This window comes from Gorilla gorilla, chromosome 1, assembly GCF_029281585.2.
Source record: "Gorilla gorilla gorilla isolate KB3781 chromosome 1, NHGRI_mGorGor1-v2.1_pri, whole genome shotgun sequence".
Classification (NCBI taxonomy): domain Eukaryota; kingdom Metazoa; phylum Chordata; class Mammalia; order Primates; family Hominidae; genus Gorilla; species Gorilla gorilla.
Genome location: NC_073224.2, coordinates 136867183 through 136880893, shown reverse-complemented (window position 1 = coordinate 136880893; position 13711 = coordinate 136867183). Strand labels below are relative to the sequence as shown.

At 31.2% G+C, this 13711-nt stretch overlaps 1 protein-coding gene across 2 annotated transcripts in view; it reads right to left on the bottom strand.

Moving 5' to 3' along the window:
- The window catches only part of COL11A1 (collagen type XI alpha 1 chain), a 230623-nt gene that overhangs the window by 129935 nt on the left and 86977 nt on the right, over positions 1–13711 (bottom strand). For both annotated transcript variants that reach the window (XM_031002707.3, XM_055375041.2), the window contains exons 10-15: positions 11816–11857; positions 10818–10880; positions 8662–8736; positions 7501–7584; positions 5403–5459; positions 1380–1433 (exon numbers count right to left, since the gene is read on the bottom strand). In XM_031002707.3, coding sequence (XP_030858567.1) covers positions 1380–1433; positions 5403–5459; positions 7501–7584; positions 8662–8736; positions 10818–10880; positions 11816–11857 — 375 coding nt within the window. The remainder of the gene's footprint in view (positions 1–1379; positions 1434–5402; positions 5460–7500; positions 7585–8661; positions 8737–10817; positions 10881–11815; positions 11858–13711) is intronic.

Genomic DNA, 13711 nt, shown 5'->3' with positions numbered 1-13711 from the left:
TGGTCTTTTCTCATGTTTCAATCTCCCATTTAGATTGTGAACTGCTAAAGTCTTTAACCTGTTTTTCCCCACTATACTCCTAAAATTTAGCACAGTGCCTGGTACACATCTCTTCAAATCAGCTACAAAATTTTGGAGGACAATTTGCCAATCCCTGAAGCAAATTATTGACTGGCACCATACTATGTCAGATTAAAGGTTTAAAATTCTCATTCTTTTTCTTCAGTAGCAGTACACCATAATGTGTCAATATATACTTTTCGTGGGGATCGATATATGTTTTAAAATAAAAGTATACAGCTAATAATAGGTCAAATGTAGTTTCACTATAAATATTACATAGGCCTTCATATTTAACTAACTACATATACTATTTAAAGTTAATTGAAACAATATGCATATAATAAACATGGTCGAAAAAAATGAAACCCAAATTTGAAAATATAAATAATTTTTATAATCACTGTGAAATGTTCATTCTTGAAATATAAAATTAAGACTGTCTAAAGACCCAGCGCGGTGAATCATTCCTATAATCCTAGCACTTTCGGAGGCCCAGGAGGGCAGATTGCTTGAGCTCAGGAGTTTGAGACCAGACTGGGCAACATGGTGAAACCCCAACTCTAGAAAAAATGCAAAAAAATTTGCCGGGCATGGTGGTGCATGCCTGTAGTCCCAGCTACTTGGGAGGCTAAAGTAGGAGGATCCTTTGAACCCAGGAGGCAGAGGTTGCAGTGAGTCAAGATCATGCCACTGCACACTCCAGCCTGGGCAACAGAGCAGAGCGAGACTCTGTCTCCAAAAAAAAAAAAAAAAAAGATCGTCTACAGGTTAAAGAGTATGTAGCTTTGTAATGAGAAAACTGTACTCTGAACTCCAGTCCGAAGGCATGGGCCAACAATAACAGTACAATTTTTAATGAAAATAATCCTTCCTTTGGTAACACATTTCTCTTTTTGGATTAAAGGAGTCAAGGAAAACTAAAATCCAAAACAATTATTGCAATATGTTTTCAGCTTCATCTATTTTATAAAAAGAAAGTGTTGAACAAAAAGTTCACAAACTTTGGGAAAAAATAAACTCCCTACATTTTCATATATTCTAATATCAGTATTTTTACACGATTCCCAGTTAAGCTGCATTTTCCATCCTTTTAATGGCAAAGTTAACCCAACATAAAAAAGAAGGCTACTATATCTTGAATCACCCAAATATCGTAATCAGCTTTCTCTGAATTTTTAAATTTCAAAATAAACCCTCATACATCAATGGAATACTACTCAGGAACAAAAAATATTAACTATTGATGCATTCTCAAAGGAATTATGCTGTATCAAAGAAGCCAGTCAAGAATAAAAAGTCAAATTTTTATTTTTTACCTGAGGACCTGGATCACCACTCTCACCTTTGGCCCCAGATGAACCAGGCCCCCCCTATAGAGAAAAAGTGAAGATATTTCAGTTAATTTAGCAATTTCATAACTACTTTTATCCTGCGAATTGCACCTGAAATAATTAAACATTATTCAAAATATATTTAATCATATTAGCATTAACTTATTAATTAACACAGTAAAATTTTCCAGCACTTGCATTGAAATATATCTCTTCTCAATATATTGATTACATTCCAATTTGTGAGCAATAAAGGTCTATATTTTATATAGCACTACACAGAAGCTAACCTCATGAAATCACATTGAAATTGTCTTTTGTGTGTGCACTATAAGAACTCATATGATGACACACAAAGCATTATTTATGACTACACTGTGATATAGTAGTAGAGTAACCCATTATTACCAAATCAGATATACATGTAATCCATTTATACTGTTAAGGACTTGACAAAGTCAAGTCCTTGACAAAATGTTACTGCTTTTATATTCAGATTTTTTTAGACTCTGAATTGTATAATAATAAAATGACAAGAACCTGGTGTTATTGATACTATTATAATTGCCGTGAAATAGTGTTAACACATTTTTCCCAGGTTGGTTTGTTTTTTCCCATGAGAATAAGTCTGTATAACAAACATCTCTTAAATACATTTACATAATTAAGAAGGTGACCAGGCATGGTGGCTCACGCCTGTAATCCCAGCACTTTGGGAGGCCAAGGCAGGTAGATCACTTGAGGTCAGGAGTTCGAGACCAGCCTGGCCAATATAGTGAAACTCCGTCTCTACTAAAAATACAAAAATTGGCCGGGCATGGCATCGGGTGCCTGTAATCCCAGCTACTCAGGAGGCTGAGACAGAAGAATTGCTTGAAACGGAGAGGCAGAGCTTGCAGAGAGCCAAGATAGCACCACTGCATTCCAGCCTGGGTGACAAGAGCAAAACTCCATCTCAAAAAATAAATAAATAAAAATAACTAAAATGTAAAAGGTGTAACAACAACCTGGCATGTGTACTAAAATAAATAAACAAAACATAAAATTGCTTTATAAACAAGTTGTGAGGTTTAAAATTAAACACTAGGCAACACATATCCCCAAAAACCTTCAGAACATTAAAAATAAACATGGTGATTATAGTTACTTCATGCTGAAATACTGTGTGTCCTAAAAGATTCTAATTTATTTAAATCCATACACATTCCATTAAATACTACATCGTATAAAGTATGACAGAGATTTAAATTATGCTAAATCTGAAAAATGGTAGCAATTTATAGTCCCCTGGTGACTCCACAGTAAAAGAAATATTAACGATGCCCACAAAATACAAAAAGTCAAGTAACATGAATTTTCTAATCTTTAAAATTAAGAGAATAATGACTTTCAAGCTTCCAGTGAAGAATTATTGCAAATAAACTTCTACAAGAGAAAAACTGGGGTTCTACATTAAATCAGATTATTAATCACTGAATTGAATGCAATTATGCAATTATAGAATGGACTATTTTTAATTAATCGACTGTATTACATTCTCTGTATATAAGCACTACCTACTCAACAGATTATAATTATTTTGCTCCAACATTTATTCTAAAAAATGTCACACAGTCATTGACTATAAAATAATAGGGAAAAACAGATTTTCTACACTTCCTGCATGTTTTATGATACAGTCCTCCATTTGTCTATAAAGATAACTAGATGTAAACAATTGGTTAAAATAATTTTCATAGGAAAAATGTACAGATGTCAAAATATCGATGTAGACTTTCTTTTCTAAATCTTAATCTAGTGAATACTTTTTTAGACTATAGAATTAAGAGATATTTGGAAGACTAATAATTTAATGTTTTGATGCAAACATCAAATTTGCATGTTTTGAAATGGTAAAAGGAAACAATATGATTTTTTTCTCTCAATACCTACCTTCAATAATTAAGGAAGCTAAAACTTTCATATCAAAGTGATAAGTAGATAAAATTAATTAATTTTGCCTATGACTTTGAGAATGTGTTTATGGTTGTCAATATTTTCTCTTTGCCAACAGTCTCTGGAAAATTGGCTGGCTCTTAATGGTTGTTTAATGAAAATAAGAACTGCTAATATAATGTGCCTCCCTTGTTTCTGCTCATTGCTGCCGTTAGCTTCTATGAATCCATTTTCTTGTGTTTTTCAAGATAATAAATGAAATTTATTTGAATAATAGAGTTTTAGATATCCTAGGACTGATATTTGTAAATTTTTTTTTTGTTTTTGAGACGGAGTCTAGCTCTGTCACCAAGGCTGGAGTGCAGTGGCACAATCTCAGCTCACAGCAACCTCCACATCCCGGGTTCAAGTCATTCTCCTGCCTCAGCCTCCCGAGTAGCTGGGATTACAGGCATGTGCCACCACACCCGGCGAATTTTCTATTTTTAGTAGAAACGGGGTTTCTCCATGTTGGTCAGGCTGGTCTCGAACTCCCAACCTTAGGTGATCCGCCCGCCTTGGCCTCCCAAAGTGCTGGGATTACAGGTGCGAGCCACCGCGCCCAGCCTGATATTTGTAAATTAAATCAAATATGGCACTGTTTCTCAAATATCTTTGGCCATAGGAATCAACCTGTTGCATGTATTAAAATTACAGTTGCTGGTTCCAATCCTGAATCTACAACATTAGAGTCTTAAGTTCAGAGTCCCAGAAAGTTTTATTTTTAATAAAATACCTAGGTTAATTCTTCTGACCCCAAATTTTATAATACACTAACATACTACTTACTTTCCTGTTATGTAAATTTGAGTCATTAACAAATAATTAAAAATTAACTCTATTTCATTGGTTAAGTGATATAGAATCTGCCATATTACTGTATTTTGGAAAAGCAAAGCATGATAAAATACATGATAAACATTTAATAATGTGTTAAATTATATAATTTAAATTCTATGAAACATATTATCAGAATATGTGTTCCCCGTGAGCTTATATGATTGAATGTATATTCCTGCAAAATATATATAAAATTTTATGACTAATTATGGTAAATATAAATATAAGGACATCTACATAATAAAATCTTCGATAAAATACATGAAGAAAAACTATTATCCTAATATAATCAGGAAAACAGACTAAATAATTAGAAGACAAAGTACTTGATTTAAATTTGAATACAATAGTTTTGCTGCAAGTGTCTACTATGTACAATACAGATAAGATTTTAACTTTCAGAATAATACGTTCTGTAAATAGATTTATTTTCATAAAATATTTTGAAAGTCTATGAGAGCATATGAAAGCATAGCAGAAAAAAATTTATACAAAAACCAAATATTTAAAATATAAATTATTTATCCATCTATTCTAAAATTACTGAGAATCCTGGTTTGAATCCTGTGAACTGCTACACCGCTTAACATTAGTATATTCTAGTGTATTTGAAGATTTTTTAGACAAAAATATTTGAAATATCTTAGCTTGCTATCACGCTAGTAAGAAAAAAATAACACTTCGTTATTTCTAAGAATTTCTACAAGAGAAAATACTCTCTCTAATAGTTGAAGCACCTTGTGGAATACTGAGGCAACCTGCAGTTTAAAAAGTATCTTGCTTGCCCTAAGATTGTGTCATAATTTTCATTGGCCTCAAATAAATTTTTCTTTTTTAACAAACATTTTGTTTAATATAAAATTAAGTCTCAAGGATTTAATGTAAAACATAATTGTGGAAGCTGAATATTAGGCAAATGAATGATACTTATAGTTTAAGAAATTAATAGTTGGATATGACTCAATTACATTTTTAATTTTATTTATTCAATTTAAAATTTTTTACTGAGACCTTTTGATCAAAATGTACTGAAAACTGAATTGAGAAGGATTTTTTTTAATGGAAACAACAGCAAGCATGAAAACATACCCTATTGTCACCAACCATAGATATACACAATCCCTGGAAGAAGTTGCACAGGGAACTGCTAATTTGAAAATTTTAACATATATTATCTTTGTTGGGGTAACCTACCACAGGACCTGGTCTTCCAGTTAGACCCATTGGGCCAGGTGGGCCTCTCAGAGCAATCTAGGAAACAAAATATATCAAATTCAGTAATATTCTCCTGGAAGAGCACATTAAAGTACAATATGAATTTGCACAAGCTGCCCTTAAGTAATACATGATCAACACAGATTTAATAGCTACATGCTAGAAAGAGTGTCAGGTTACTGAAGAACTGCAAATTTCTAGAATGACAAAAGAGGTAAATATCATACATTTTAAAAACTTTTTAACATATAAAATCTTGTAATATATATTGCTATGACTTAATCAAAAATACAAGTTAAACTAGATTTTAGAACAACTAATATCTGATAATTTACTATTCTGAATTTACTCAAGAATAATGCATAGCCTTTTTCTCTTAAATGTGTAGGCACAATTTGAGAGGCTTTAAATAAATTCTTTTAGCAATATTTTAGGAAAAATTATGATAACCAAAGCCAGACACCATAAAACAAAACTGGTCAGGAAGTGTTATGATAATATGTGCCTTTTAACAAATCGCAGATATAATGCTATAGAGAAGAATGTTTTATTTCGTATAATCATATGCATAATAAACTGATTACATGCACTATTGTTACACTGAATATTAGAAATGTGAAATTAGCATACTTGAAAAGCTGAAACACATACAGTACAAAAGATAAAAATTTGATAGATGTTAAATTAGTATTGTGTGCTACTTTTGAATATTAGAGAGCTCAACAGATGAACACTTAGATTTATCACAGATATCAAAAATAATACCACAACAGAAATAAATGCAAAATCATATTAGAAAAGTGCACGAGATGAAAACAGTAGGATCTCCAAAGTCACTACTGACTCACCATGAGATTTTTGACAATATACTTCTTAATCCTTGAGATTAAATATCTGAAAAATTGAATTATAATGCTTGCTACCTATTTTTCAAGTAGGTTAAGAGGACTAATAAAATGAGGAATTCAATGACCTCATAAAATATTTAAGTTCAAATAATTACCTTAAAATTGTTCAAAAGAACATATTTTATAAAATAAGTTATAGAAATCTTTAGGAAGTTATTTTAAATAATTTTAGATTTGCATTATGCCAAAATCTAATAAACAAATATTTTAATTTTTCATTATCTTTAAACATGATACAATCAAATAATGATATATTTTCAGATTAATAGACTTAGGAAAGACATAAACAAATATTGAGGATGAATTACAATTTTTACTCATGTTTTCAGATATTTTTACACATGCTGCATTAATTCATCATGATGCATAAAAATTTTATCACAGAAGTGATTTATATTGGTTAGAAAGTGGGTAACCATATCCATACCAACCAAAAATCCTTTATTTCCTTCTTCCTTAAAAAGAAAACCAATGGTATGAATAAAAATGTTATATGAATTCCACTTCCTTCCTGGTCTATCCTTTTGATTTTCTTGTGTATATTCTAATTTCAATGAAACTAATTAAAAAACATAAATGTAATTCTATATTTTATAAGTCTACAAGTAGTGGAAGCTTTAAACTAAAAAACATAAATTGAAATTTTAAAAATACTACAGATTATAAAGATTAGGGTTGGTAAGAAATTTGAAGGTTTCTTTGTTATATATGATGTCCAAAAAATTTAATTTTCTGTGTTATCCATGATATGTTAAATAATCCAGAAAATTAAGAACAAATGTATTTCAAATTTTATTCTCTTAATTATAACCAATCATTGACTTATAAGTTAGCAGAGTAAAACTGGATGTGAAAGATAAGGTGCACTAGGTGTAAATATATCAATACTCTTGGGAAAAAAAAATAGAAATCTTGCGTGTTATGGTGGGAGACTGCTAGAATTATATAATGGCAACATTGCATTGGTCAACTACCTAACTATAATTTTCAATTAATAAACATTACTACTAGAAAAACAAATATAATTTTATCAGTTTTCCAAGTAAGTTTAATACACTATTCAGAAGTAAATATTCTATTAATAATGGTAGCGTCTTCCATATGTACACACATATATACTTTACGCAGAGTCAGTCATCTTGTGGGAATGCAAATTTATCCTTTCTTACCCGAGCCTGCTGAAGAATAGCTTGAGCCTGAGCTTCCTGAGCAGAGATGGTTGGTCCTTTGGAACCATCACCACCATAACGGAACTTGGAAGAGATAACATTAAGAAATTCAAAATTAGCTTTGTCAAACATGTTGAATTATGTGTTTTGATCATTAGATAAAAACCACCTATTAAAATGGTGGGATTTTACAAAATTACAAAGTAACTCCATAATGAATCATGAGATCTAGTTTGTTTTGTTTTTGCTCTTTCCATTTCTTCTGGAAGTTCTTTACACTACAGGTTACCATTTGTAGAAGAAGAAACTAGAAACTCTGTTTCAATTTTAAATGCTATAATTTCTTTACCTCTGGAATAAACCATTGTGACTTTTTTTTAAGCACAAATGCTACCCATTTTATTGATTCATTTGTATAAAATTCCAAATATACCAAGTTCAGTGACAGTTACAGCTCAATCTCTATTTTGTTTGTCAAAATTTTTGGAATATCCATTAATACACAGGAAATTTTCCTTGTGATTTATTTATTTTGTTCACCCATTCTTAAGTACTTGTGTTATAAAACAGATCTTCTGTAATATTCCTCTATAAAATTTGCTCCATTTTAACTCAAAATGCAGTAGGAGTCAATTTTTCATTCTAAGTAATTATTTCTTGAAACTTTGTTCATTACATTGAAATTGATAAATAAAATACGCATTTTTTTCCCAAAACACCAGGGCAACAAAAACTTTACAAAGGAATCTTACAGTAAAGCAAGTAATTTTTGAGCAATGAATAATAACACTACAAATAAATACAATTTATGACTATATAGATAATAGATGGTAAATAGTATATTAATGTTATGTTAAATAACATATGAAAAACATGTTAATAATGTGACTCAGGATAAACCACAATTAGAAATATTGTTAAAAACTCTGTTGCTAAGAGTGTAATCAAATAACGAATTCTTAGTTTTAATGCAGAGATTGATACTTACCATAATTTTGTTTTGTAAAATTTCCCTGAATTTCCAAATGCTGCTTAATTTCAAGTATTTCTACCTTGTACAATGGTTTTTAGTTGATTGCTCTTCAATATGGTTCAACAATACACTTCAGAAAAAAGATGACAGGATATCAAGTCATCTCTATAACATAAAAAAGAACATACCGGTAACATCAACATAGTACCAGGAGGACCAGGTAGACCATCAGCGCCTGGTAAGCCAGGACGTCCTGGGGGGCCCTAGAAAAATAAATGAAATAACCAAAATAAATAAATATCAAAATAATATTTACTAGAACTAGAATAACTTATAACATAAGTCTACTTTATCTAATTTGCATTTGCCCTTTCCACCTTATTTAGTCTGTTTTTAGTAAGTATACCTAGAGAGAATTCTATTCTGTTGCACTAGTTTTAGATGATTTTAATAATGTTCGGTTATTAATATATAATCCAATTAAGGTATAAATTTTGCTCAAACTTTGTTCACAGCCTAAAACTGTGTAAGATGAAGAGTTCACATATATTTTAAGGGAAAGTAATGTGAGAAAAACAAGTAGTACAAGCCTGGTTCTTACAGTTAGATAAAAACAGATTTAAGTAAATAATGAAAGTTTTATTTAAAAATTACTAGGTTTAAGGTATATTTTAGTATTCTTTAACAGATACATAAATAGTATTTATTTAGTAGAACACTTAACTACATACTATATTTTAATAGACAATAGATACTATCTTCAAGAGAGATACTTTTTAACATAGATAATGACTAATTTTAGCATGTTAATGTTAATCATAGATAATCACTAATTTATTTTAAATGTTTACTGATTGAATATACTCAGTGTATGTATGTGTGCATGCATACATACATGTACATTTAGAAGTTTAGGTGTGACTATGCTGTCCAGAAATCCAAGATATGGATATGAATATAGAAAATATTAAATATGTAATATATACATCTGTTCATAAGTATGTGACTCATAGATATAAGGTATATGTCCATAAGCTTTCAATATAAGGAGACATTTCTACATAGCCATGTCATACTTGGCAGGGAAGCAAGTAAATTCAAAAATTAATAAATAACTAGATACAAAATGCTATAACTCAAAGCGCCCAACCAATATATAAAAAAATGCAGCAGCACTTTTCAAATGTGAATTTCTCATAAAAAGTTAACTCCTAGGAAAGTGTTAACATTGATTCTAGATTGGCAAAATTATATTTTATTTAGAATATTATTTCAATAGATTCTCTACAAGTTTCAAGGAACTGTTAAAGTAAGTTCAAATAATGGCTTCTATAAAGAAATAATTTTTTAAAATCCTAACAAATCTAGCTTGAATGGTATAATTTCCCATTACTAAAATATTTCCTACATTTTTAGATCATTTATATGTCTCTATTTATAAGGCACAGTGTAAAGAGATGAATTTGTCACCTGATATAGAGTTTAAGGTGAGTAAATTACAGAATATAAAAAGGTCTTATGAAAATATGTTGGGATTTAAAAATATTAACTAAAATGACTATTACAAATAAATGTCTCCAAGAAACTAGACATATCAAATTAAGTAAGCAGAGCATGTAAGAACTAACTTTATGAACTTTATTTTAAATAAGAAGTTTCATAATGTTTGCATAATACACTTCTTATGTCCTCTGACCTTAAATAGCTGTCACTCAGTCCAGAATTTCTGAAATAGTTAAAAATCTTCCTTCATTAAATTTAAACTAAAAAGTTTTTACATTATTTAAATTGTAATTATATGAAAAGTATAAGTTATTTGCATCTCTGATCCTCTAAAGAACAAAAGAAAAAAAGTACAAAGTTATTGGCTACTCAAGGATGTGGGGAAAAAAGGGAAGGTTATTTTATGAGAAGAGTTTGGAGAGACTTAACACAAATGAGATATTTCAGCATGTAACCCAGGGTTTGATCTTCAAAGTAGAATTTAGATTTATTAACTTATTCTGTCAGCATCCAAATAAATATAAATGGAAATATCTGGAAAATATGACTGGAATTCAAATTTGAAGACCAGAATCCCTAATGTAATGAGTTCATATCAATATGAATATTGGGTGAAATAAAAGTTTGCTTACTAATTATGCCATAGATAAATGCACATTGTTTTCCTCACTTCAAAATAATATTTAAAATGTTGACTAAAATGTTGTGCAGCACTGAGTTCATGCTGCCTTTACCCCTCCCACATGCAGTAAGATAACATATTATACTTGTAGAATACATTTTAATTATTTAAGTCTGTATGACATGCATTTGTAATGAGATATCATGTCCATTCACTTACCCTATCGCCAGGGTCACCAGGGGGTCCAGTGGGGCCTTGTAGACCTGGAGGACCCATAATACCCTATAGAGAAACACACCATATCTTAATCAGATTCCTAATCTCATTAATATTTAGATGAATTCACTCTAGTCCTATCGAAGAGTTCATTTATATTTTATAAATATACACTAGAGTTCTAAACAGTTGCCCTATTTATCTTCCTGTGAAAAGACAACATATAGAAACCAATTTGTAGCTAGTTCAGCTGCTCTCAGGGTGGAGGCAAACATTTCAAGGAAAAACAGGAAAGAAGAATATGCCAATGTAAAGTCTCTAAGGTCATATTTGGTCCCAGTTCTAACTGAAGAAGTGGAACACTCATAAAATTAGATCTTAAAAATTTGATAGCCAAGTTGAACATGTAGAAATCATTTAGGTTAGAGGCAATTATGTTTCCTTTTATGGGTAAACATATTTAAATGCATCAGTATCATATATTATTTTAGATGACAAGAGTTTAATTAATTCCACAAAAGACAGAGGATTTATTACAAGGTCTTATCAGTGCAATCACCTGAGAATAAACACACTGAGTAACATCAGCCTTATCAGGATACCACAATGGAATCTGATAATTACTCCACACAGAGGTATAGATAAGGCAGCTGCAGTCTACCTAGAAGTTGAGATTCCATTTGTTGAGATATAATTATACCTCTGCAATGAAAATAAGGATGACTTTTCTTTACTTTCATATATTTCAGTAGAAAGACGAAAATGAGTTTAGAAGATGCAGAGGTATCTAAGCCACAAAAATATTTAAAACAAAATTTAAAGAGTATTACTTGGATAGACAAATCAGAAGGCAGTTCAAAGGCACCAGCTCCTCTGAACAAATGTTTTTCTCTATAATTCAATATTCTAATTAGTCTAAAATGTTCTCATTCAGTAGTTAATAGAAATCTTATATATGATTACTTTAAATAGACAAAAATAATCTTAAAACATTTACATACTGCAGGTCCTGCTGGTCCTGGTGGTCCTTCCACAAGCATACCCTATAACAGGAAAAGAGAACATCTCTACCAGGGAAATATAACCCCCAACCTCTTAATTACATGAATATAAGAGAACACTATATCATTGCATATTAAATAGTGAATTATCTATTCATACCATTTAAATTAATTACAAATGTTTTTGCACAGGGAAGGAAAGAAATTAAAAATTATAGAAGATATAGACTGTGCCCTCAGAGAATGTGTGAATTAAGTGGAGTGGAAATGAATATTTAGATGAATAATATTACAAAGGAGAATATGCTAAGTGCTCCCAGGAAGAGTACAGACAAAACAATCTACCAAGGTTTTATATTTTTTGTTTTTCATTTGTTTGTAGCCCACAGAATAATACCTGGCATAAAACAGAAACTTAGTAAATATTTGCTGTGTAAATGAAAGAATGGAAAATAAGCACTTTAATTCAGGGAAATTACAGAAAAATCCAGGCAAAAGGAAAATGAATAAATATGACATAAGCTCTTTATAAGCAAAGGAATAAAGAGCTATTCAGAATAAGAACTCAGTTCTAAAACATTTATGATTCCACCCCATCTTTGGACTGCTGAAAAGCTATAATGTCATCTAAAAAGGGGGTTAAAACTTTTTATAATAAGGACTGATTCATTCTGAAAAAAATATTTTCAACATTTTTTGTGAGCATGTTGCATGATTTTGGAGTAATGAGTAGATGGCCAACAAGGTCCTTAAAATTGTCTCTTTTTATTCTTTTTTTTTTATTATACTTTAAGTTTTAGGGTACATGTGCACATTGTGCAGGTTAGTTACATACGTATACATGTGCCACGCTGGTGTGCTGCATCCACTAACTCGTCATCTAGCATTAGGTATATCTCCCAATGCTATCCCTCCCCCCTCCCCCCACCCCACAACAGTCCCCAGAGTGTGATGTTCCCCTTCCTGTGTCCATGTGATCTCATTGTTCAATTCCCACCTATGAATGAGAATATGCAGTGTTTGGTTTTTTGTTCTTGTGATAGTTTACTGAGAATGATGGTTTCCAATTTCATCCATGTCCCTACAAAGGACATGAACTCATCATTTTTTATGGCTGCATAGTATTCCATGGTGTATATGTGCCACATTTTCTTAATCCAGTCTATCATTGTTGGACATTTGGGTTTGTTCCAAGTCTTTGCTATTGTGAATAATGCCGCAATAAACATACGTGTGCATGTGTCTTTATAGCAGCATGATTTAGAGTCCTTTGGGTATATACTCAGTAATGGGATGGCTGGGTCAAATGGTATTTCTAGTTCTTGATCCCTGAGGAATCGCCACAACTGACTTCCACAATGGTTGAACTAGTTTACAGTCCCACCAACTGTGTAAAAGTGTTCCTATTTCTCCACATCCTCTCCAGCACCTGTTGTTTCCTGACTTTTTAATGATTGTCATTCTAACTGGTGTGAGATGGTATCTCACTGTGGTTTTGATTTGCATTTCTCTGATGGCCAGTGATGATGAGCATTTTTTCATGTGTTTTTTGGCTGCATAAATGTCTTCTTTTGAGAAGTGTCTGTTCATGTCCTTCGCCCACTTTTTGATGGGGTTGTTTGTTTTTATCTGGTAAATTTGTTTGAGTTCATTGTAGATTCTGGATATTAGCCCTTGGTCAGATGAGTAGGTTGCAAAAATTTTATCCCATTTTGTAGGTTGCCTGTTCACTCTGATGGTAGTTTCTTTTGCTGTGCAGAAGCTCTTTAGTTTAATTAGATCCCATTTGTCAATTTTGGCTTTTGTTGCCATTGCTTTTGGTGTTTTAGACATGAAGTCCTTGCCCATGCCTATGTCCTGAATGGTAATGCCTAGGTTTTCTTCTAGGGTTTTTAT